The sequence below is a fragment of the Heterocephalus glaber genome, unplaced genomic scaffold (genome assembly GCF_053883595.1).
Source record: "Heterocephalus glaber isolate CG9 unplaced genomic scaffold, H.glaber_assembly_v1.0 deba00001465, whole genome shotgun sequence".
Classification (NCBI taxonomy): domain Eukaryota; kingdom Metazoa; phylum Chordata; class Mammalia; order Rodentia; family Bathyergidae; genus Heterocephalus; species Heterocephalus glaber.
The window spans coordinates 29,139,443-29,166,583 of record NW_028258312.1 but is presented as its reverse complement, the minus strand read 5'-3'; the positions used below and the strand labels follow the sequence as shown (position 1 = coordinate 29,166,583).

The following is a 27,141-nucleotide window of genomic DNA, read 5'->3' as shown; positions in this document are numbered from 1 at the left end:
CATTGTTTTCATTTGCATCTCTCGAATGACCAGTGATGTTGAACACTTTTTCATGTTTATTTTCTATTTATACTTTTTTTGTCTGAGAAATCTCTGTTCATTTCAGATGCTCATTTTCAGCTTGGGTCTTTAAATTTGGGAGGTCTGATTTTTTTTAAGATCTTTATAGATTCTAGATAGTAGACCTTTGTCTGAAGGACAGCTGGTGAAAATTTTTTCTCACATTGTGGGTTGTCTCTTCACACTGTTGGTGGTTTCTCTTGCTGTGCAGAATCTTTTCAGTAAGAAGAGATCCCACTTGTTGATTGTTTGTGCTAGTTCACAGGCAAATGAAGTTTTGTTCATTAACTCTTTTCCTATACCAATGTCTTCAAGAGTTCTACCTAACCTCTGTTCCAGCCAGTTCAGCATTTTTGTTTTAATATTTAGATCTTTAATCCACTTCAATTTTAGTTTAATGCATGATGAGAGATATAGGACTAGTTTTAATCTTTGCCAAGTTGGAACCCAATTTTTCCAGCACCATTTATTGAAGAGGCTATCTTTCCTCCAGTGAGGATGTTTGGCTCCTTTGTCAAAGATTAGGTGGCTGAGTGTGTCTGGAGTTGTTTCTGCATCTTCTAATCTGTTCCATTGGTCCTCAGGTTGATGTCTTTGCCAGTACTATGCTGTTTTTATCATAGTGGCTTTGTAGTATAGTTTCAAGTTAGGGATTGTGATACCCCCACCTTGTCTATATTGCCTAGTATTGCTTTTGCTATTCTATTCATTCTTGGATTGTTTTCTCAAGGTCTGTGAAGTATGCTGCTGGGATTTCAATTAGGATTGCATTGAATCTATATACTAGGTTTGGAAGTATGGCCATTTTCACTATGTTGATTCTTCCTACCCAGGAGCAGGGGATGTCTGTCCATTTTCTGATATCATCTTCAATCTCTCTTTTCAGTTTTCATAGAAGAGGTCTTTGATTTCTTTTATTAGGTTGATTCTTAGGTATTTCAGTTTTTTGGATGCTATTGTGAAAGGAATTATTTGCCCTATTTCTCTCTCAGTGAGTCTGTCATTGGTGTAGAGGAAAGCTATTGATTTTTGTGTGTTGACCTTGTATCCAGCTACTTTACTGAATTTGGTTATTAAGTCTAAAAGACTTTTGGTGAAGTTCTTGGGATCTTCTACATAGAGTTTCATGTCATCTGCAAATAATGACAATTTGACTTCTTCATTTCCTATCTTTATTACTTCTATTTCTTTCTCTTGCCTAATTACCGTGGCTGTTTCCGAAACTGTATTGAACAAGAGTGGTGACAGTGAACATACTTGTCTTGTTCCTGATTTTAATGTGAAGGATTTCAGTTTTTGATCATTTAGTATTATTTGGCTGTTGGTTTTTCATAGATGGCATTTATCAGATTGAGGTAGACTGTATATTCCAATTTTTTGGAGAGTTTTTATCATAAATGCATGTTGGATTTTGTCAAATGCTTTTTCTGCATCTATGGAGATAATCATATGGTTTTTGTCCTTGGCTCTATTGATATAGTGTATAACACTGATTGATTTGCACATATTGAACTATCACTGCATCCCTGTGATGAATCCCAATCGGTCAGGGTATATGATCTTCTAGACGATCTTCTGCATTTTATTTGCCAGTATCTTATTAAGGATTTTTGCATCTGTGTTCATTAGTGAGATTGGCCCATAGTTATCTTTTTCGGTTGGGTCTTTCTCTGATTTGGGGATCAAGGTGATGCTTGCTTCCAGGAATGAATTTGGGAATATTGCTTCCCTTTCAATTTCATTGAAGAGTTTAAACAGTAGTGGCAGCAGTTCTTCTCTAAATGTCTTATAAAATTCAGCAGTGAAGCCATCAGGACCTGGGCTTTTCTTAGTTGGTAAGTTTTTAATCAAGTTTTGAATTTCATTGGTTGATATTGGGTCGTTTAGAATTTTTAGGTCATCTTCGTTCAACTTTGGTAATTCATATGTATCTAGGAATCTGTCCATTTCTTCTGTGTTGTCCATCTTATTGGCGTATAGGTTCTCAAAGTACATATTGATGATCCTCTGGATTTCTGCCATGTCCATTGTAATTTCACCCTTTTCATTCCTAATGGCATGGATTTGGGCCTTTTCTTTCCTTTTTCTGACAAGGTTGGCTAAAGGTTTGTCAATTTTGTTGATTCTTTTGAAGAATCAACTCTTGGCTTCATTGATTTTTTTGTAAGTTTTCTTAGTCTCCATTGCATTGATTTCTGCCCTGATCTTTATAATTTCCCCCCTTATATGAGCTTTGGGTTTGTCCTGCTCTTCTTTTTCTAGAAGCTTGAGGTTCAGCATTAAGTTGTATAAAGCTTGCTCTGTTTTCCTAATGTGAGTATTCACTGCTATGAATTTCCCTTGTAAGACTGCTTTCATTATGTCCCATAGATTCCTATATGTTATATTGGCATTGTCATTTAATTGTTAGAACTGTCTGATTTCTTCTTTAATTTGCTCTGTGACCTATTGGTTATTCAGAAGTGTGTTGTTCAGTTTCCATGTGTTTATAAAATTCTTGCAGTTTCTTTTGCTATTGATCTCCAATTTCATCGCACTATGGTTTGATACTATACAGGGGATAACTTCAATTCCTTTGCACTTACTTAAACATGTTCTATGAGTGAATATGTTGTCTATTTTAGAGAACGACCCATGTGCAGCTGAGAAGAATGTGTATTCTGATTTTGTGGGTTGGAACACTCTGTAAACATCTGTTAAGTTCATTTGTTCAAGAGTTTGATTGAGTTCTAGTATTTCCTTGTTAGATTTTTGTCTAGTTGATCTATCCATTTGTGACAGTGAGGTATTGAGGTCCCCCACTACTGTTGTATTAGTGCTTGTATGATTTTTCATGTCTGCTAGTATTTGTTTTATAGAGTTGGGCGCACTAGTGTTTGGTGCATATATTAGTGATTGTCATCTCTTTCAGTTGGATTGTTCCCTTTCCAAGGATGTAGTGCCCTTCTTTGTCTCTCTTCATCAGTGTTGTTTGAAATCCACTTGATGTGCAAAGAGGATAGATACTCCTGCTTTTTGGGTTGTTCCTGTCACATGGAGTATTGTTTTCCACCCTTTCTCTTTCAGTCTGTGAGTTTCTTTTTGAATTAAGTGTGTTTCTTGTATGCAGCACATTGTTGGATTTTCCTTCTTGACCCATTCTGCTGCCAGCCTATTTCTTTTGATTGGTGAATTGAGACCATTAACATTGATGGTTATAACTGATATGTATTGACTTATCATTATCATGACTTTTTCTTTTTGTTGGATTCTCACCCTTTCCATTTAATTTCTTGTCATGCCTGATGGATTCATTCTGCTGGTCTTCCTTGGGTTGTGATCCTCATTGACGTTTCCTAGGATATTGTTTAAAACTTTTTGCAGTTCTGGTTTGGTATTCGTGAAGTTCCTAAGGTGCTCCTTGTCATGAAAGTATCTTATTTCTCCATCAATTTTGAAAGATAGTTTTTCAGGGTACAACAATCTGGGTTGGAGCTTGTTTTCCTTTAGGGCTTGAAATACGTCACTCCATGCTCTTCTTGCCTTGTGGGTTTGTATCGAGAAGTCTGCTGTGATTCTGATGGGCTTTCCTTTGTATGTGATTTGTTTCTTTTCTCTAACTGCTTGTAGAATTTTGTTCTTTTGTTGGGTTTCTGGAATCTTAACTATTATATGCCTATGTGTAGATTTTTTTTTGATCAAGGCTAGTTGGAGTCCTATTTGCTTCACTTATGTGTATGTCAAGTTCTTTTCCCCTGCTTGGGAAGTTTTCTGCCATTACTTCTGTAAAGTTTTTTGTGTCATCTGCACTCTCTCCTGTTTCTTCATTGACTCTAATCAGTCTCTTATGTTATTCTTCTTTGCATCATCTAGCAGCTGCTGGATTGATTTATCATGGTTCCTTAGTATTTTTAAGAAATTTTTCTTTTCCTCATCACTAATTGCCATCCCATCTTCTACATCTGAAATTCTATCCTTGCATTGGTTCATTCTGCTACATAAGCTTTCAATGGAGTTTTAATCTCCTGGAAATCTGTTTGCATCTGTTTTATGGATTCCATTTGTTTCCTATGTTGGGATTCCATTTTGTTCCTCAGTTCCTCTATTTTTTTTATCTGTGTCTGCTCTAGATTTATTAATCATTTCTTGCACTATGGGCACAATCTCTGCTGTTATCTGAAAAATTATTTCTGATTTCCTTTTTTCCAGGTCCTCTTTTGTTGCCAGTTCAGGGAGTCCAGGTGTTTGAGTATCAGATTGTTCCATCTCGTTGCCCTTGGGGGTTGCCTTAGGTGATCTGGAAGTCTGGTTTTGAGACTTATTTATGTGTCTTCACATTTCAACAGAAGCAGCCTTCTGTGCCTTTGTTGAGGCAACTTTTTGCTCACCCAATGGTCTTGAATTCTCAGCAAGCCACCGTGCTCACAAGTACACCAATTCCTGGGTTTAGAGTGGTAGCCCTCTGGATCCCTGAGCTGACCTGTTGTCTGGGCAGGCTTCTGGCTAGGCCCTGTACACACTTGGGATGGTATCTAGGAGTGCCTCTCGCAGTGGGCCATATGAAGCTGTTGTCTGGGAGGGCCTTTCACTGGGGGCTGTGCACCCCAGTTGCTGTTGTCTGCACAGGCTTTGGCTAGGGTCTCCACACACTTATCAATGATATTGGGGTGAGCCTCTGGGTTTTGCTTTTGTGCCTGTGTAGTTCTTTTCCAGGCAGGTCCTTGGCTGTGGCCAACGGAATGGTGGGCCTCTGGCTGAAGCTTGTGTGCTCTTTTCTGGGCAGGCCTCTGGCTTGGGTGGGTGTGCAAGAGCCTGTGGGGTTGGGCTTCTGTCTGGGATCCACCTGCAGCCATGCTGGTCTGGGCCTTACAGCTCCCCGGGATCTTCCTACACTTACAGATGGAATGCTGGCCCAAGTAAGTATTATTTTAAAGTACTGTGTTTAGGTACTCATGGTTGACCTTTAACAGAATGATTTGGTGCTACAAATTATAGCATAACATTGTTTAACAGTAGAAACAGACTTTCAGGTTTGAATCCCATCTTCTCTACTTAGCAGTTTTATGAACTTGATCAAATCACTTACTGTTATGGGTTATATCTCGATGTCCTTCTAAGGCCTTGTGCAAGCATAGACGCGACCTTTGGGAGATGATCAGATTATAGGGGGTCATAGCCCACTTGCTGGTCTCAGGAGGCAGAGAGTCGGGTTATGACCTGGAAGGTCACATCTCCCTTCCTGCTCCTGCTGGACCCTCTGCTTCCTGGTTGCCTTGATGTGAACAGCTCTCCTCCTCTCAGCCCCTTCCAACATGCCTCTGAGCATGCAGGACTGAAACTTCCAAGACATGAGCCACAGTAAACCTCTCCTTCCTTAAGTTGTGAGTGTAGGCTATTTTTTCCCAGCAAGGAGGAAAGTAACTAATAGGCCTAAAGCCTTCTAATTCTGCACAGCTGTGATATGCATGTGGTAGTAATTCGACCTCCTTGGGCTTCTGAAAAGAGTAAATGGGTTAATTCTTGTAAATACAATAGGATCTGGCTCATAGTGCTCAGTAAATGTCAGTTATGTTTTGCTGTGTACTGTGCAACACCTTATAAAACTGCATGTTCATATCCCCAGTTTAAAGAGGAGATGGGCTAAGAAAAGCTCTCATTTCCTCAGTGTCACATAATCAGTAAAGTGACACATCCAGGATTTCAACCCAGCCTTATATGACTCCAAATTCAATGCTTCTTTGATGACACAATGCTACTTATTAAAAATTTTGAATCCCTCTCTCAAAATATTAGCAAAATAGGCATTTTGAGGGACTCTGCCTCTAAAACAGAACATGGTCCTGCATAAATCATGAATACATATATTTCTAATGCACAGAGGAATGCATTTAAAATGATGAGAAATCTGCAAATCCAACACAAGCTGAAGCCAATGTTGGCACCTTGCTAAGAGTAGAAAACAGTTGTGGGTTGTCTTTCCATTTTCTTATAACCTCTTCGATCTCTTTTTTCAGAGTGCTATAGTTTTCAGTGTAGAGGTCTTTTGCTTCCTTTGTTAGATCGATTCCTATATATTTCATTTTTTTGGATGCTATTGTAAAAGGAATTATTTCTCTAATTTCTCTCTCCATAAGTCTGTTATTTGTGTACAAGAAGCCTATTGTTTTTTGAGTGTTGACCTTATATCCAGCTACTCTACCAAATCTGTCAGTTAAGTCTAGAAGTCTTTTGGCAGAGTTTTTTGGGTCTTCTATGTAAAGTACCATATCATCAGCAAATAATGACAGTTTAACTTCTTCCTTTCCTATCTTTATTCCTTTTATTTCTTTCTCTTTTCTAATTGCTGTGGCTAATGTTTCCAGAACTATATTGAACAGGAGTGGTGATAGTGGGCATCCTTGTCTTGTTCCTGATTTTAGCATGAAAGTTTTCAGTTTTTGACCATTTAGTATGATGTTGGCTGTTGGTTTTTCATAGATAGCCTTAATCGGGTTGAGATAGCTAAATGGTTGCATATTGAGGCCATACTCTTAAGTGAAATAAATAGGACACACGTGTAAATACCAAATAGCTTCTCTGGTGTGAGAAACTAAAAATGTAAATAAAGGTTAAAATGATTAAAATGAATAATTGATAATTTGAAATGGGAAGAAAAAGTCCAGAGGGGTAGGGGAAATGGGAGGGGAAGGGGAAAGGAAAGAAGGGAAAGGAAAAATTATGAGAAAAGAAAAAAATGGAAACAAAGTCTTTGTAAATAGGGAAGGGTAGAGGGCATGAAGGGAGGACATGGAATGGGGAAAAAATAAGAATCAAGATACATCTTGTACAAGTACACGTACCCAATGATAAATGTAAATGTATACCTAAAATGTACCAATAAAAAAATTTAAGGAAAAAAAAATAGAAAACAGACATGGGTACCTGGAGGTGGTGGCAGAGCACACGCCTGGAAGGCCATCTGGTTCCTGGGTACCCTGGGCAATGCCCCTGCCTCTCTGGAAATGAACACAGAACTGCCCTGCAGGAAAGTCTTCTGGGATCCCAAGGAATACACGAGCTCAATGTTATCAAATTTGTCCATGAAAGTAAAAGAGAGAAGGCTCCAACTCATTCTATGAGGCTAATATCACCTTGGTTCCAAAACCAAACAAAGAAAAAGAGTTTTCCGAAAGGCAAAGTGGACTTACTCCCAGTGTTCCTCCAAGTGGTAAATGTAAAAAAAAATCCTCAGCAAGATCAGCAAAGTAAATCCAGCAACATATTGTTTAAGCAGTGGGGTGTGTGTGTGTGTGTGCGCACGCGCGAAATGTTAAGAGTGACGTGGTCAGTTATGGAGGACGCTGAAGTTCTAAAGTTCCTACACTGATGTGACTGAGTTCACAAGACTGCATTGTATACTAGAATTTGCTAAGACCTGACACATCTCCAGTGTGCTCACCACAAAATAACAGAAGGTAACCATGTGAGGTCATGGGTATGTTATTAGCTTATGATATCTTTCAAAACATGTACATTTGTGCAAACATGAACACATTAAAATTGTACATATTAAATATATATATAATTTGTACACAAATTCTACACATCAAATATATATAATTTTTGTCAATCTCAATAAAGCTAAAATATGACAAAATTTGTTTTATTTCAAGAAGAAACAAATAATTATATCATGTTCTTTTTAGAGGAAAACTATCCAGTAAATTCAATTAGTACAAAGAAGAAATTTAATAAAATTCACACAGACATAATGCAATTTATTTGAAGGTTAGGAGTTATTAGAATTTTCTTATATCCCCAACAAGGAACCACAAAAAATTGAAACTTTTGACATGAGGGTGCCCACATTTAATGTTAGTATTTAGTGTTCTGTTAGAGGATCTAGCTAGTGCATGTGGAGTACAAAAAGAAAGAGAATTTATAAGTCTTGGAAAAAAAGAAAATTTTTACTATTCACAGTTCATTGACTCAGTAGAAAATCTAGAAGAACCTAAAGATTAATACTTTAAGTTAATATAAATATTTAACAATTGGCTTAATATATAATAAAATATAAGAATCAAATGCAGTTCTATACACCAGCATCAGGTTGTTAGAAAGTGTAATTCAAACTGTAAAAAGGTTAAAATTTAAAATATAAGTTACACAATTTGAAGCACAGGAAGTTTTGATACCATAAAAATTTTGATTCTCCCCAAATTATTTGTAGATTCATCCCATTTGCATCAAAATCTCGAGTTGTTTCTGTATTTTATGTAGAACAAAAGGCTAAGAACAGCCAAAGTAATCCTAGAAACCAAGTCCGTAAGCAAACTTCTCTACCAGATGCTTGAATTGCTGTGTAAGAATCATGAAGTACGATAAGGAGCCTGGCATAGACAACAGGAAGGCTAAAAGGAGAATTGAACAGTACATCAAGGTCCCATGCGAATCTGACATATGACACAAGGAGTAATGCAGGTCATTAGGGAAAAGATTACTATATAACCAATGATATACTAAGACAATTGGTTTTACCTTTGAAAAATAATGAAATTCACTACCCTCATACCTATTTGAAAACAAATTCTAAATGGATTAAAAATACGAATGTAAAAGATAATAGTTTAAAACGTTTGGAGAAAACACAGGAGACTATTTTAAGGTCTTGAAAAAAGGAGAAACTCTTAAATAAGACTGGAAGAGTATTAACCCCTAGAAGAAAAAATGTATAAATTTGTTGACATTAAAGTAAAGAGCTTTTGTTCGTAAGAAGATGTCATAGAGAAGATGACAACCTGCATGCTGAGAGAAAATATTTGCAACATATATAACAGACAAAGGATTTGAATTCTCCTCTGAGTCAGTAACTGAAAGCCAAGTAACCCAATAGGAAAAAGGCCCAAGACATGAACAGGCATCCCAGAGAAGAAGAAATATGCAAGTGACTTTTATTTTTATCTTTTCTTCCTTTTTTATTAGTATATGTCACTAATACATAATAATCATAGATATCTTGAGGAATTGGTGCATATACATTTCCCATTTTCATCATTTTTGCTTCTGTTTCTCCTCCCAGCCCTCTGCCCCCCCCCGACCCCCTCCCTTAAAACATCTGAAAGGATGGCCATTGTCATCACCTTTCCACAGGCTGTCCCTAATTCCAAAAGGAACAGAGAGTTTACGGTAGAGAAGCATAGCTGACACACTCTCATGATCAAAGCAAACCTCATCAGTAGTGGTACAAATGGCAACTATACACACCTGATCAAAGACAGTGTCAACAGGCCAGCACTTCTGTGATCAGCCCGTGAAGGGTACGTACAGCCACTCACACTGTGAGCAAATAGCAGGCCAACTCAGGTTGACATGCAGTCCACAGGGCAACGCCAATGGCCATGAAGTAAGTGCCTCAGGACAAACACAAGTTGGAGCTCATTGTGGGCAACTTAGTGACTCCGCAAGACCCTGGCACAAGATGAAACATTTGGGAAAAGGGAAAAGGACTGGGGATGTAGGTCAGTGTGAAGGCCCTGGGTTCAGACCTCACTAATGCAAAATAAGAAAGAAGGGAAGGGAGGGGAGGGGAGGGGAGGGGAGGGGAGGGGAGGAAAGGGAAGGGAAGGGAAGGGAAGGGAGGGAAGGGAAGGGAAGGGAAGGGAGGGAAGGGAGGGAAGGGAAGGGAAGGGAGGGAAGGGAAAGGAAGGAAAGGAAAGGAAAGGAAAGAAAGGAAGGAAAGGAAAGGAAAAGAAAGAAAGGAAGGAAAGGAAAGGAAAACTACCTCAGAAATGCAGGAAATGACTGAGATGCTGAGGTAAAAAGACTAAGATGTCACTAATAAAAGTAAGATGTGATTTTGGACATTTTGTTACCCAGGATATTATTGGAGCATTTGGAAACTGGGTGGAACCTGGGAATTAGATGGAGTAATATATCAATGTTAATTTTCTGCTTTGAGGGTTGTAGTCAAGTAGATGTTCATAAGATCCTCATGTTCACCAAGTACTGAAGTATTCAGATGTAAGAGGAAAATCGTATTAACAACTTCTTGTCAAATGATGCCATTCTTACAACTTTTCTTTCAACACAAGAAGTAGTAAATTTTTTTGTATTTTTTTCAGTTTTGCAAGATTAAAGATACCATTTTAAACCACTTTGCCAAAAATTTGGAGTTCTGATAACATCATCTGTTAGTGAGGAATTGGTCAACTAGAACTTTTACATACCACTAATGGGAATGAAAATTAATTCAAACACTTTAAAAATAGTTTGGCATCATTTCATAGAAAATAAACATTCATATATATTATGACCCAAGAATTTGTCCTGTACAAAGAGAAATTCTAATGTGTGTGCTTCAGAGGATTTATATAAAATGTTCATTATTTTAGAAAAATAATAAAATACAATCATACAATATTAGGAAACATTGAAAATTAATGAAATGGATAAATCACAATTACTTAATGTTGATTGAAAGAAACAAGTCACAGAAAGCTAGATCCTATTTTTATAACACTCAAAAATTTAGCAGCATTTATAGAAGACATTATGTAGAAATATAGAGATAATGAAACTTTGCATTTTAAGGCAAAAGAATGATTCACACATGCTGTAGGTCAGCCCATGAGAAGAGGGGCAGGCAGGACGGAACTACAATAGGGAACTGGGGCTTTTAGTTAGGTCATTCCAGGAGGAATTTGCTTTATTTGTATGCTTTCTTATATGCGCATTGTACATTACATGTACAGTGTATCAAATACTACACTAAAATATTTCTAAATAATTGAAACCACCAAGGAGTGGATTATAATACCAGAGTTGGGGTTTTCCTCTTAGTGCTGTTAAGATAATATTTTAAGACTGGAAAGAAAGGGAAAAAATGAGGCAAGGTCCATCTGTTAGGACGTTTTTGACCAATGTAGTCAAAAAGGAAAGGAAAGAAAGTCTCAGGGCGGGACCATGGAAAGACAGGTTTGTATTATTCCCCAAGGGCGTGGTTATTTGACACTAGTAAAACTGCCTGGACTTCCCCGAGCATCACAGGGACTGTGATGTGTGACACTGAGCACTTGTGATGCCTTCCAGGGTTAGGGTTCCTAAACAAAGCAGGCCTTAGCAGGGGTTTCTGCTCTGCTCATCTTCTCTGTCTAAGGAATCTACTTGAAGCAGAAAATCAAACTCCTTTTAAAAGACTGCTGTTAAATAAAAAGCTTCTTTTTCTATCTATCCCACGGTGCTCTGACACATGAAGAAGCAAGCACATTGGTTACACTCACAGGCGGACAGCAGTGTGAAACAGACTGGTGACCTTGGTCTGCTCAGGTCCCGTGCTATAAAACACTGATGCTTCCCGACAGCTTTGATATGTGCTTTGTTTACCTGCAATAAATTCATATATACTGACCCAGCATGTAAACTGCACATGCAAGAAAATATTCAAATAGTTCAATCTTGAGCTCACATGCTGAGATATCCTAAATGACAGTCACTAATTCCATAGATAGGAGTCATGTGGCCACTAAATGTTTTCTTTTCTCTTGAGAAGAGCTGATGCCATATGAACTTTGTTGGTGCAACCTTCACTAGAGAGGAGAGGCAGTGCATCTGTCTCAAAGACACTTGGCTGAAAACATATAATCATCACTTGGCTCTTCACGAAGGTAACAGAGCAAAGCAGCACAAGAAGAGTTCGTGTTTGACTGAGTCTTAGAGCCTCCATTTTTATATTTTCTACTCCTGGGGGATGACAGCACCATCTGGCTTCCTTGTAAGTGGACCTGCTACGAATAAACTAGGACTGATGTGTAATTACACTCTCAGTGCTTTGCCTGCGAAACACCTTGGGGTTATTTTACACGGAAGCATCTGGCTCCCATGGGCAGCGGTCACTCGGTGGTGACTGACGTGTATATTCTTCGAATAAAGTCCCAGTTGCACAGATGTGAGCCTTTGCCTTCCGCAGACAGAACTTGCACTTGAGAAATACTTACCTTGGCCCTTCCTGAATGAACATTTCAATCTTATGCATGTGTGTGCACGCACACACTCACGCACAAACATGTGCTTTGCACTGTAAATGGGACATAGTATAAATAGTTTGTGCAATATATTCCAGTCATTACACAGGTATTGGCAGGGGCCTTCATCTTTTTAGTATGCGTTTACCCCATGGCGTCTGTTTTTGGTTGTAAGCTAAAAGGAGGCAGAGACTGTGTCAGCTTCGTGTTAGGCACACAGCACCCAGGAAGGAAGTGTTCTTTTATGAGTGCCTCCTAAGTTTCTGTCCATCAAGATGGTGATGTCGATGGCTTTAAGAAAAAAATCCAGTTTACAATCTGAGTATAAACACTTTTGCACTTTAAGAGGCATCTGCTGTACATGCACATGTGTTCTGCTTCACACATTAGAATTAGCCAGGTAACATAAATCCATGTGTTTTAAGCAGAATTATAATGGTGCCTCTGTTCACAAACTCATTTCTTTTCAGGATTTTGGTCACAAATTGAATTGGATGAGAACCAAATCGAATTCACAGGTTAGATTCAGTACTGACCTTATGGGGAAACTTGATTCGGTTCTCGTCCAATTCGGTTTGTGACCAGAATCGTGAGAAGAATTAAGTTGGTAAACCAAGGCATCACTGTAATTTACTTTTTGTTAGAACAATTCTCTAGAGATACATCATGTACAGTTTTACAAAGGCAAAGTTGAAGACAGATTTCATGAGGCAGGCGACATTTTAGCTGAGCCCTCTGAGGGGATAGACTGTGGACACTCCAGGATGCTGGAAAGACACATGAACCAGAGGGCAAAGGTAAGTATGGATTAAGAGGCTGGAGAAGCAGGTGGCCTGGCTTCCTGTCCTTCCAGGGACATCTGTTTTTCCTGGGGATTGAACCCAGGGTCTTCACATGGACCTATATCCCTAGTTCTTTTTTTCTTTTTCTTTTGAAACAGGGCCTCCCTAAGCCATTAAGTTGCCCAGGCTGGGCTCAAACTTGCAATCCTCCTGACCCAGGGTGCCGGAACATTGGATGTTTTATAAGTTGTGAGACTTCGGCAAGTCACTATAATATGTTGAGGGGTTTTTTCCTCATATGGAAAATAGAGACTATAAGAACTTCAGTATATCATGACCATGATGTGTGTACAGAACTTAACATAGCTCTGGCATAAGAATAACATTTAATAAATGTTAGCTTTAACAATTTTAATTATATTTCAACAGAAATTTGAATGTTGAGCTAAAAAACAAAAAAGATAATATAGTAAAAAAAAAAAAAGAAACATGGAAAGTTCCAGGCTATATACAAAGATCTAAACTTCTAATTGGAAATTATATTTCTACAAAGAAAGATAAAATGTCATTTTCCCTCCTTAAATTATTCTTGTCAGTTACACACGTGACAGCATTGTATCAAAGTATAATCATATGTATTCAGATTACATTATTAATATGATATTGATAAAAGCTTTCAAGTTATCTTGCAAAAGTTATCTGTGCTTTTTAGTCCTTTTCCCTCTAGGCTCACAAGCTCTGTGGGCTGCATTTCTGAATCCCATGGAAAAACAATTCTGTGCCTTATTTCCAAATGAATAATAATATTTTACTTTATGTGCAAGAGAGTTTGGCTCACACTTTTGCATAAGCAAATGTAAGAAGCTTGTCACATATAATTCATGAGATGACCTGACCTGAATTTTCCAAGAAAAGTAAACAAAAATCATACACCATTTATATTGTTTGAGGTCCACATCTAGTGTGTGTGACACCAGAACTTTTTATGACTGGCAAAGAGGATCCGGGAGGGGCAGTGGTATTCAAAGGGAAAGCTTTGGAGTCAGGCATCACTTTCTATCCTGGTATATATACTTATTTTACTTAACATTCCCTCCATTCCCAAGATTTAATCCTTTTATTCCAATTAAATGAACAATTACTGTGGTAGTTGTTCTCATCAGCTTACTTACACCTATGTAGTAGTTTAATCTTCCTATGGTTAAAAATCACATCAACTCCAAATAAAGCTTGCCATAAAATCATTTAATTTCAAGATTGTACAAACACACATATGCTACAATCTTAGAAGCTATAATTCTCCCTCTAGCATTTCTAGTGGTAAGAATTTTCAGGAACTATAATGTTATAATCTGCCTTTGCCAATTAGCATTAAATTGCCTGTTGCCTTCTAAAACATTACGTAGAAGGAGTCTATTCAACAATGTTCATTGGAGTGTAATTTTAATAGGTATTTAATTTGTTTATATTTTTTCTTTTAAATCAAGAATCAATTGTATTTTTAGATCAACTCAATGACATGAAGTTCTCTAAGGTTACTGAAAACAGGTAGGCCTACAATTGTTGACAGAGAAAGATACTTGCCAATAAATTAATGAAAAACACTATAGAGTATTTTTCATATTGTAATTATTTTAAAAGGCTGTATGTGTATATATATATATATACACATACATACCAAATATATAATTATATGTTGTATATAATTATATATGGATACATAAGTTTCAAAAGACCTGCACCAAAATGACAACAGGTAGAGGCACAGAAAATAATTGTTATTTTGTTCTATTTTTCTGAAGTCTTTGTAGTGTGAATATACTACTCCACAAAAAAATATAAAAAAGAAAGGAAAACACCTTTTTTGTGTGTTTACTAGCATCTGCTGAGATTCTGTTGGACTTGGAATTTCTGAATTTGAAATTCTAGTTCCCTTCAGACGTGATAAGAGAAATTTATTATTTGTTTATATCAACTTAAGTATTAACTGTTTCATACTAGAGAATATTTATGATTTGAGTGTAATTGAACACTTAAAGTAAATTAAGAGGAGATAATACTGAAAACTTAGCTTCATAACTTTAGATGAAACCTAAAAGCTACATTTTTCTCTTCTGTTCTGAGAGTACAGTAACAGAATTTGGTACCCAGAAAGGACCTTCAGATGTAGACATAGCCCTTTAACTCATGCTAAAATTGTGGATATTTGTATGGAGTTTGGATTAGAAGGATCTATCATTATTAAAATAAAATTTATTTAGAACATAAATAAAAGTTTCCTTTAAATATTCAGTAGGGTGATATGGCAGCTAACTGCATTTTCTTTAAAAGTTGCTAAAGGAAAGAAAATAGCTATTGTTGCTATTAATCATAATTACTTTTAATCATTAGCATTTGTTCAATTATTATGAAACACTGTCATATAGTGTATACTAAGTAGCATTTTGTGTAGAACATGAGAGTTTTAAATCTATATATCTACAAATACAAATATTCCTTCTGTGAGGATAGATGTTTTCCTAACATTATCTTTGGGGTTTTTAATCCTGTAAATCAATACTTTGCAGTTTTGTTACTGTAGGATGTTTTTAATTGTTTAACTATATTTTTGCTCAACTAGACTGTGAAATTTTCAAGGATAGGATTTTCAGAAATTCTTTACACCTCAGAAGCTAGTATTATGCCTAGCACTGAGAAAATGCCGATTGAAATTAAAAATCTACCCAAAAAAACAAGTTCTTACAATTGAGTTGATTATTAGTTAAGTTTTTATGATTATGCTTTTTAATAGTTCATCTACTCATAAACCAGTCTTTTTGGAATGATATGAAAACTGTCATTTGTAACATTTCTGAAAAATATGTCCCAGGTTTAAATTTAAAAACAAGCTTTTTAAAAGAGCAGCCATTTCTTACGTTGTAAATCTCGTATGTGTGGAAGACGCTGCGTTTTACCAGTGTGCTTTTAAAACTGTTCTCCTAGTCTCTTGGAAGGTCTTAGTCGTAGAGAAGTGTTCAGTAATAGAATCGGAAATATCAAACATTGTGCTTTTTCATAATGTGAGAAGAGAGGCTGTTTTTGTAGGAAATAATAAAAGGATGCATTTTAGACAACTGTTTGAAAGAATTAATATTTTTTAAAAGTGAAGATTTTTTTTCTATAGAGGCCCAGTAACATTTGGAGGGGAACTTGGAGGTTATATATATTTCAAGGAAATGATGATTGGATCGTAGATTCCAGCTACACATTCTCCATGCGTGTTTGTAGCCCATTCAGTTTCCATGCTTGTCTTTGGGGATGCGTGTGAATCTGAGGATGACAGTTTGCCCAATCTGCAACAACCATTAGAATTTCTTGGTTTAACATTTTCATCTTTGCTTATCCTTTCTAATTTTTGAAATCTGACTCCTTCTTGATTGGTTATTGTGAGATCAATGGTGATAATCCCCTGTTGATGACAAGCTGTGTTTCTTTTCAGACTAAAGAATTTATAGAGCATAAGATTTTATTCCAGCTTTAAATTACTTGCATTAATATGAAAAGTATGATTGCTTGTTTGTCCTGCCATTACTCACTCAATAGGCAGATGGAAGAGGTTTAAATTGACTAACACTCCTCATGCTTTAATAATAATAATAGAAATTTAATGAAACTTAATTAATTTAATGAAAATCCAAAAGGCAATTGGTTTCAGAGAGAGAGAGAGAGAGAGAGAGAGAGAGAAAAGCATTTGTTATAGTGGGACTTTAGCCATTAAGATTGAAAGGCTGGTCTTCAACCACAATTTGCCTTTCCCAAGCATTCCACTAAAGTGGGATATAACTAAACTAATGTGTTAGTATGAACTTGTAAGCATATAAATTTATAAACATCTAAAACTACTTAGAAAAACAAATAACAGCTCATAATGGAAACTACTGGCCAGAACTGTCTAAAATTTAAATTTCCATGCTGTGCCCTACATGCAATTTAAACCATCTTCTTATGTAATGACTTTTCTAAAAAGTCTATGTTTCTGCCTTTCTGATCTGGAATCGATTTTATTATATAAAAATGATATATGCAAGCAGCAACAGTCTTTTTTCACAGACAACTCTAAGAGGTAAAAAGGCAGATACCTCAATAAAAGTCAATTTATTCATCAGAGGTTCAAGTCTTTATTCTAAGAAATTAGACCACATTCAAAAAGAATCATGGTCCCTGTTCTCCTATATCTATGAGACGTACAGGAGGCAGTCTGTGGAGCATCCTCCTCCCACTGGGTGGTTTCTGTGTTCCCTCCCTTTAATAGGGGTGGGCTTTTCAGTTAGTGCAGACAGTAGCGTGCTGGAGACATGGCGCTGTGAGGGTTAGAGGCTGCCTCAGAAAAGAGGCCACCTTTGGCTTAGCGCCCTGAGCTTTCACTGCAGAAGTCCAGCCACCCAAGCCTGCCTCCTTGCCCGGAGCCAAAGGCCCACAGACCACCCTGTAGCCAGGTGCAGCCTGCACCAGGTAGCACCAGCTCAGCGCCAGGTAGAAGTGAGCGGACTTCCAGACAGCTTCCAGCCTTCATGTCCCTCACAGTTTTCCAGCATCCCAGCGAAGGCCATGACACCCCGGAACAGAGACCAGCTACGCCCACTGAGCTCTGTACAACCGCTGAGTCACAGAAAACATGAGCAGCTTAAATGGTCTTCATTTTATGCCACTAAGTTTAAAGTAGTTTATTACATAGCAGTGGTTATCGGAAAGAAGACTTAGGATATACTTTGAACAAATAGGAGCTACTGACCTTCTCTCCTGAGAGAATCACTGGCAGCTTTACAGAGGCCGTGATGTTCGAATTTGTGTTTGATATGTAAGAGTCTACTGAGGAAAGAGGCAGAAAGAAGACTCCAAAAGCAGAGGAAACTGTACAGAGTATGGAGACCAAGAGAGAATGGTGCATTGCATGGGTGAAAAAGAGTTGGATGTGGAAAAGCATTGGAGTTAGAGCCAAAGGGCAGACATAAAGCTAGACATTACGCACTGATTTTTCTTTCTGATATGCCACAAGACGTTTAGCAGAAGCTCTGTACAAGTGGAAAGTAATAATCTGATTTGTCCTGCAGAAGGATGACTAATTAGGAGTGTATGAAAAAAGGGCTAAAGGAGACAGAAGTAAAAGATAGGAGAGCAGTAATAATTCTGTAGTTCGGACAGCAGTCTAGGCTGAGATTTGTAACTTTCTTGTAATATAAAAATAAGATCTGTCATAACACTGTTACAAAGTGTGAAGTCATTTGTGTGTTCAAGGCATGATAATTAAATGCAAGACCAACCCTCTATTTTGGCAAATAAAACCATTGTAAACCACTGATTTTAGTTCAATTTGTTAATATTTCTGAATGACAAGTAAAAGTTCTCCACTATGAATTCTGGGAAATTAGGATGAAATAACCTGATTTTCATATTTTCCTTAAGCTGTTGATTACAGTAGAATATTTTTTAAATGAGAACACATCGTATCAGTTAATGCACTTATGAAAGGGTATGTCGTATTACTCTGCTTCCTCAAAATAAACATAAGTTCAGTATAAAATCTTGAAAAACTGGTAATTTATGTATGGATAAAGATGCATATAGTGCTTAGCTGATTCAGTGATGTGAACACCAAACAACTGCATGGATTTGTTTGACTTTTTAAGTATCTGAGATTACTTCACATATTTTTTAGTGTGATAAGGAAGTTTGTTAATGATATATAAATTTGTATTAGAATCATAACATCACACAAACTTGGGTCTTGAAAAAACTTGGGTCTTTCTCTGGGATTCTGGTAACTCCGGTAACACCAGTAACTCCTAACTGGGGCTCCCCTCCCAGCCTCCGTGCCCGGTTCCCCGCTGGGGGAAACAGCTGTGCTTTAAAAGCATTCTGTGTCTCTGCAGTTTGGTTTTCCTTCGCGGTCTGGTTATGTTTTAAACATCAACCGAGAAGTTTCATCTTTTTAATTCAGAATCAAAAGCCCCGCGCTTGCTAGATTATTTCCATCTGCCCTCTTCCAGAGCTCCGCGCCTTCTGATATGTGCTGAAGGAAGACAGAACTGCTCAGAATTTGAGCATTGACCCATTACGTTTGTTTCCCCACGACACCAAACTGAGTCATCGTTACACCTGGCATAGACATCGTTTCTTCACTTTATGTATCACTTACATATTTGATTCATGCATGCCACGATGCCGTATCTCTGATGTTGTACGGTAGTTTGTGTTCACTGATCTATCATTCAGGCTAGGAGCCTCTGGTGGCGCCGCCCCAGGTTCAGGCTCGATGCCCTGCCACGCCTCACAGCGCAGGCCCAGTGCCCTCCACGGTCCGGTGCCGCCGCTGCCTTCCCCTGGAGAAGCACCGGGAAACAGGAACCCTGCGGCAGTTCCTGTGTGTCCCGCGGGCCCAGCGGCTCCGTGCGATCACGCTCTCTCCGGCTCGCTCTCTCCCCTCCCGCTGACCGGGTGCACCACGCACGGACGGGTGCGTGTGGGAGCCCCCCTGTCGCCCTGACCCTGCTTCCGCAGACCTCCCAGGAGCCTTTCCACGCTCCACTCCACGTTGCGCAGGCCTCATAGATGGTCTCCCAGCTGGCCCAAGGGTTGCTTTTAGCTCTGGGCCTCGCACGTCCGTCCTGTTCTTGCTCATCCTGCTTTCCTGAGCATATTTAATTCAGAAGATTGGGGCGACCACTGAGCCCTAACAAAGCTAAGGCTTTGTTATAAGGGGACGAGGCCCCTCCAAACGTACACATCTTACTCCGGGAACCTCAGACTGTGTTAGGCCACGTGACAAAGGAAATTAAGGCTGCAAATGAATGGAGGGTGCAAATCAGCTGACTCCAAAATAGTTTCATTAGCCTAGATCACCCAGGTGGGCAAAGTGTACTCACAAAGGCCTGTAAGTTACAGAAAGGCCCAGGAAAGCAAAGCCAGCGAAAGCGATCTCAAAGCAAGCTGGGCCTGGGGGAGGTGACAGGGGAACACTACTCTTACTGGCTTTGAAGAGGGGAGGCAGTGACTGGCAGCTGCACAGAGCAAGAGGACAGCTTGCGCACCCACCAGAGCCTCCAGAGACCAGCATAGCCGTGGCCGCGCCGTGATTTGAGCCCGTGAGATCTGCCGGGCTTCTGGCCTCTGCAGTGATCCGATGATCGGTCTTGCTCCGAGGCACTGCGCTGTGCTGATTTGCTGCAGCCGCCACAGGAAACGGCAACAGCTGGGTACAGCTGTGGGGACACCCGTTCTTGGCCCAGATTGCCAGAAGTCCCCAACCTCCAGGACTGGCATTGCCGTCTGCCCATGAGTTTGGTCTTGCTGTTCACTAGGTTTGGGGCTTCAGGTCATTAGACATTGTATTCTCAGGGAAGCAAAGTGCAATCTCCGTATAAGTTTTTTTCTTTTTTTTAATCCTAACAATTTAGGAGAATATCCAGCAAAAGATGGCCCTGGTTTTTGCTATAAATTCTTCTCCCTCATGACCAGACACTTGTATATCCTTCCAGAGCAATTCTAGACATACAGATATACATGCAATCTCATTTTTAGAGATCTGTGGCATAAAATAGTTCACAGAACTACTTTTTGAGATATGCTGCACATATCCAAGCTTTGTGAAAAGAGAAAACATCCTCTGGAACAGAAATACAAAGTAGCAGCCTGGATTTGGGAGTGAGGGAGCTGAGCCAAAATCCTGCTCTACTGCCAGCTTGCCTGATGCTCCCGTGCTCTGGGTGGGTTATTCACCTGGCTGGCGTCCTCTCATTAACACTGTGTTCTTCAGTCATTGGTTCACTGGTTAATACTTGAAATCAGTAGAGCATTCGTTTTTTTGGTTTTGGTACCAGGGATCAAACTCGGGTCCTTCTGCTTGTGAGGCAGGTGGTGGAACCACTGAGCTAAATCCCCAGCCCATCAGTAGAGCATTCATGCAGCAAATACTGTGCCATGTCAGAGAAAACAGACACCCCCCCCCCAAAAAAGGCTACTGGGCTACTGAAAGCAGCTTCACTGTGGCACAGCAAGCAGCAGTAGTAAGTTCACTGATCCCTTGACCTGTCTGAAAATTAACGTTGTACAGAACACCTTTCTATGAAGGTGATGGTTTTCTACTTTTATACACATTTATGGAGAATAGCAGTTGTCACTTAGACCATCTCAAAACTTACAGTGAATACAAAACAAAGCATGGTTAGCATAGGATATTTCAGGCATTGATTTCCTGAAGAACGCGAAGACTTTAATGTTGATTGTCTTAAGAGTCACCCAGACAGTATTATTTATCTGAGTAAGGCACAAGAATGACAGAGTCTTCGAGTTTACTGTGAATGCCTGTGTAAGTGGTGGGCATTCTCACAGACTATTGATACATTTACCTGAATGTCTGAGTTGAAAATTAAATTACCCACAACTAGATCATCTTATTTTCAAATCCATAATATGTGTTTTTTACAGGAAGATTTTGGAATTGTCATCCTTTCCTAATACCTATAAGACATGGAAATGCATTTAGCATTAAATATATCTGCTATTCATTATTCTTATTTCACTCAGAATCACTTATTTCAAAAGCATGCCTCTATGGTTTTCTTGCTCTTAATGAATTTAAGCAGCAAGGTCATATTTATTACAAGAAAATACCATTAGGCTTTTAATTAAAATAAATAGTGCAGTTCATTTATTTGCCACTTTGGTTGCCAGAAAGAAAGCATCAGCTTCTCTCCCTCCACAACCTCAGGCCAGGGAGTGACGTGGCCCAGTGAATTCCAGACGATGCCAGGCTCCTTTTGCTGGATCATGTCTGCTAATTTACTTAGGAGACTCTTTTGATTTTTATAAGGTCAACTGGACATAGGTAAGCTACTTGTGCTATTTATTCTGACATCAGTTTTTTAAAAATACTGACAATTAATTTGAAAATTCAGTGTTAATTTTGGTGATGTCAAATCTTTCAATGCATTATTTAAAACTTTTTCGTTTAAAAGATGTGTCCAAAGTTGAGATTTTTCCATAGTGAGAACCCTGTCATAGTCGATATGATAGCTGTCTAGTTATTTAATAGCACCAAGTATCTGATATTTTGATTTGGCTGGGATTTTTTTAGGTCATTTTTTATGAAAATTTGATTTGATACATCCTAAAATCAAACCATTAAAGATTTGGCTTTTATTATCACTGAAAAATGTACCTCCCAGCCAACATTCACATCTGATTGTCACCTAGTACATTTCCTGTCCTTTGCTTCCCTCTCTCTCTCTCTCTCTCTCTCTCCCTCTCTCTCTCTCTCTCTCTGTCTAAGCAAAGTCAAACTTGGGGTGGGCAGATCCTAGGGAAATTTGTGGTGCAAAAACATCACACTCTATACACTTTTTAAAATTTAGCATAGGAGAAAAGGCTACCTCTAAACACCTTTCCTCAGTGGCTGGGCAGGAAGTGAACATCAGGTATATTTTTCCTGTGACTGCTACAAAACTTTAAGACTTCATTCTCCCCTAAAGAAAACAGTGCCTGTCCTTCTTTGCTGAAATAAATAGCAACATCCTTCCAAGCTATTCTTTTCAACCCCAGATAATTCGCAGTGTGTGCAATAATTTACCAGGAGTGTGTTTACAGACCCTGCCACCTTGTGTGCGAGCCAGTGTTGGGTGGCAGTGGAAAGAGGGCAAATTGTGGACACAAACCTCAACTCAGCCCTCGCTCTGTTCCCTGACTCCACCCTGACTCTCCTCATCACTCTCCAGTCACCCTGCAGGCTCCTCTTACTCATGTTCCTCTTTAGCTGTCTGCCCTGTGCACACTGAAACTCTTCTGTTCCACACTCTCCTCTGTGCCATCCCTGTAGCTCACGTCCTTGACCCTAGTGCCAGGGAGATGGTTGTGGCCACTGCCTCCATCATCTCTGGAATCTTCCCTGAGCGCCACACCTACCAACCTGTGTCTCATCTCGATCTTGCTGGGCATTTTAAGCTCATCATGGCTACCACTGAGCTCTGTGCCTAGTATGCAACCCGCTCCTCTTCTGTGCTACCAACTTCACAATAATGGAAGCTACGAAATCTAGAAATTCACTGAGAATATTGTCATGGAGGAGCTAAAAACCCCAAGACTTTCCTCCCATGGAAGAGCAGCTACGGTGCAAAACTGTTATGCATGTACACATGCACATATGTGCACATAAACATACATGGATTAATAGTGCATGTTTTTGAGCTTCAAATCAGTAGAATCATGTTTGCTTTTTCTTTTATGCCTTTCTCATTTGCCCAACAATTTTGAGATTCATGTATGTGTATAGCTGTATAGTATTCTACTATGTGAAAATTCAGTAATTTTTGTGCTCATTTTATTGAGAGGCATTTGGGTAGTCTTTATTTTTCAGTATGAGAAACCATGCACTCATGTGTGTGTGCATATCTCCTGACACACATATGCAAGTATTTCTCCAGAGGAGTGGAATTCTTGAGTTATAGCTGCCTAATCTTTGAATACCTTGTGAGTTACTGACAAATGCTTTGCCAAAGTGGTTTTCAAGCCCACCAGCAGTAATTTACCTGCTTGTTTGTCATCCTCTGAAATCCTTGATAATTGTTAGGATTTTAATTTTTGCTAATCTGGTATAAAATGTTTCACGGTGGTTTTTAACTTGCATTTCCTTGGTCATATTTCAGTTGAAATTGAAATTGTTGTCCTGTGTTTCCATAGCCCCACTGTCCTCTTCCAGAAGCTCCTCTAGTCTCCCAGAAAGTTAAAAAAGGAGTCAATCATGCTAACATTTTAGGGAAATTTTCCCTGAATGAAACATTTTGAATCTAACTTTTGATTTACCCTACTCATTATTGGTTAGATATGGTACTGTAGCGGGGTTTTTTGTTTGTTTGTTTGTTTTTGATACCAGGGATCAAACTCAGGACCTTGCACTTTTGAGGCAGGCGGCAGAACCACTGAGCTAAATCCCTGGCCCTGGTAGTGTAGTTTTTATTCAAGCTGTAGGGTGTGTGTGTGTGTGTGTGTGTGTGTGTGTGTGCGTGCATGCATTTTAATTCAGTGTGAAATTAAATTAATAGGACATAGAATTATCTCAAGTTATATTATTGAGAACAGAAGCCGGTTTTTAGTAAGCCTGTCATCAACTGGACTGTTTTCATTTTATTCTCTTTATATAAAAAATGTATGTTTCAGCCTTTACAATTTTGTATTCTGTCACAGACCTTCCCTCTGTTACTCATTTACTCCACCAGTATTTTTTGAGGACCTGTAGTTAGCAAAGTAATCTATGCTCAGATATATAAGTATAACCATCTCAGAATACAAAAGACTGAAGGAGTACCAAGATCATTTATGGTAACTTTCCAGAAATTAGATTAAGAAGCTAAAATGACCCAACCAAAATCTCATGGTGGTGGAGGATAAATGGAGATCTCATGGTCCTGTATTTGGAATTCCTCCTATTGAACTATGTTGCCCAGAGAAACTATCTGAAAATCTACCAGAATCCTAAATATTAATATAATATTTACGGAGCTGTCTAAAGGGATTAGAACTAATTTTTGTGAACTAATTATATTATATAGTTCTTATCTTCGAGCTACTTATAAACTTCTTAGGATAAAAGACATATTTGAAATGATTAGATAAAATAAAAAAGCTTAATTGAAAGCTTTCTCAGAGCAGGTATCATGTGTTACCTTTATTATATGTATGATATTTCCTTGACAGTGAGCTATTCATAGTGCAAATCCAACAAGTGTTGATTAAACCAATGAAACTATGCATTGGAATTTAGGGTGTAAATATTAGGCACTCTAAATGATGAGAGGAAAGAAAAATCAGCCTGAATGTGGAACATTAAGAAAAAAAGTCTTTGTGGAAAGTTTAGAACTTAAACTGCCATAACCAATCAGACAGAGAGGAGCTCCAGGCTTCACATGACTTGTTTAGCTCACTCTCTAGTAAGACTCCAGATGCAGGTTCTCTGAGTCAGTTGTTTTCACATTTCACCTCTAAGCAGGATTTCTTGGAACAATTGTATTCAGGAAAAAAAGACATAGCAATCATGCACTTAAACTTGAAAAGAGAGAGACATTGATTCAAACCTGTCCTGACTTGAAGTCCCACACTTTTTCAACTGTGCCAGACCGCTAAGATTCCCCCATGGCTTTGAGTTCGGAACTATGGGGCATTGCGGAGTGCAACCTGGAACCTAACCATAATCGCCTCTGAATCTGCCTGTAGTTGTTCATATTAAGCATGTTATATTTCCGCTCCTTGGAGAGGCACTGACACGGCTGATGCAAAGACATAAGCTGTGCTTGTGCCTGAGCCCTGTTGTCCTCTGGCTCATGGACATGGCAGTGGACAGCCTGTTACGCTGGAACCTAGCAGAGAGAGGCCAGCCGCGGGAGCAGTGATTGCTTCAGGACTGGACCTACCTAAAATAGAGTGTACTAAACAAGGATATGGAGAGTGTCCACCAACCACGTGTTATCAGCAACTTCCATAAACACGAAGACTCATTTTTCACTTTATCCAACTTATCAGGTGACCACTAGAGAAAACTCAGGGAGCCAAAGAAAAATGTAAGTTGTGATGGAATCATAAAATGATTGGCTTAAGAAACCTCTATGTCCTAGCATATGGAAAAGGAATTACATAGCCAGAGGATAGAGGATTTTATCTCCTGATCTTGATTATGACTATTGTGTAGGCCCTTGAATTCTTGTTAGCTCAAAATGGAGACAGATTAATTCTAAAGCAATTAAAGAAATTTAATTTTCTTCCTCTGCCTTATAATTAACAGAATAAGGAAATAAATCTTCAATTCATCCTGAAACAGGATTTAACTGTCATTTCATTTATGTGTATCTTCCTTCTCTTTTACTCTATAATGGAATTTTTAAAAGTAAAATTATCTTGATTTTCTTTTGACCCTAGGCCTGACGCTTCACAACCTGAGATGTCAAAAAAGGAGCACATCTCGGTTGGGAACATGTCCTTAGAAACCCTAAGAAACAGCAGTCCGGAAGACCTCTTCGATGAGATTTAACAATCCTGAAACAGTACTTCAATATTCGCTAGACTACATAGTCTATTAACTTGTTTAAAATGAAAAAGCAAAATCTCCACTCAGCAGCAGCTGTTACTCTACCATACAACTTAACGATAGGAGTGGAGCCTTGTGAGGTGGATTCCTCGTGTGTATGAAGAGACGATTTCCTGACAGTGATACCTTCTTCTATACTCATCATTCCCATGTCTATAATTGCATAAAATCTGAGACTTCTCTCACAAGGGACACATTTATCATATTCATTCATGCATATTATATGGGGTAGCTAACTAACATCCTATCCAAGAGGATTTTGGAAATAAGACTAAGTAAATACCTCCTTTAAATGTCTCCATTTCTTTTGTAAGGGTTATATTCTGGGCAGTGTGTTTGAGCATTTTAATTTGTGGGATGATATATAAAATATATTTTTCTTTTGTGATAAAGTTCTCGATACATTGAAATTTTTGTCTTAATAAAATCTGTTATTTAGCTTAACTATTTTTTCACTGTAGCAACATGTCTTTAAAAAGTGTTTACTAATGCATGCACTTTTTGTGTCGAAAGAAAGATCATGTAAAAGAAAAAGAGTATTTTTCAGGGATCATTGATATTTCCACATGTATACCACAGCACTCCTCAAAAATAAACACTTTACTGTATCTATCAGCAATAACGTCTGGCACTGTTTTATATTCACTGGCTCTCCTTTCTAACCTCTTGTTCTGTTTTTCTGGTTGTTTTTTTTTTTTCTTGTACCAGAGATCGAACTCGGGACCTTGCGCTTGTGAGGCAGGCGCCATAAACCGACGTGAGTGGGGAGTGGGGATTCCACGTTGCCAGTTCCAGGGGTCGGCTCAGCCTCAGTCCTCCACAAAGTCAGTCATCTGTCCTCTTTCTCCACCTCAACTATGCAATAGCATATGTTCCTTACAGTCCTCTTTCTGCTCACTCATCTTTTTAGACCTCTTTGTTGATCTCTTCTTTCCTTGACAGTAAATATTTGATTGCCTGGACCTCAGGCTTCGGCCCTGTCCATGGCCCACGCTAGAGCACCCTAGGTTGTATGTGGTTAAAAGCCATGTATGTACAGATATGAGCTAGTGTGTCCAAAGTTGCCCTCTGTCTCTATAGTCCTATTTACAAACACTCTCACACACAGTATATAAAATGTGTTGTGAATTTGTCACAAAAGGAGTTTCTTGAACTTTCTGAAAAAATATTTCTTTGTATCAACTCTTGTTACACCTAGGCATCATTTTCAAAC

The 27,141-nt window shown here is 38.6% G+C and overlaps 1 protein-coding gene across 1 annotated transcript in view; it reads left to right on the top strand.

Annotated features, from left to right (window-relative positions):
• Nucleotides 1–26,563, top strand: part of Xrcc4 (X-ray repair cross complementing 4) — a 251,841-nt gene extending 225,278 nt beyond the window's left edge. The window contains exon 8 of the mRNA XM_004841642.4: nt 25,760–26,563. Coding sequence (XP_004841699.1) covers nt 25,760–25,871 — 112 coding nt within the window. The 3' untranslated portion in view covers nt 25,872–26,563. The remainder of the gene's footprint in view (nt 1–25,759) is intronic.
• Nucleotides 26,564–27,141: the final 578 nt, after the last annotated feature.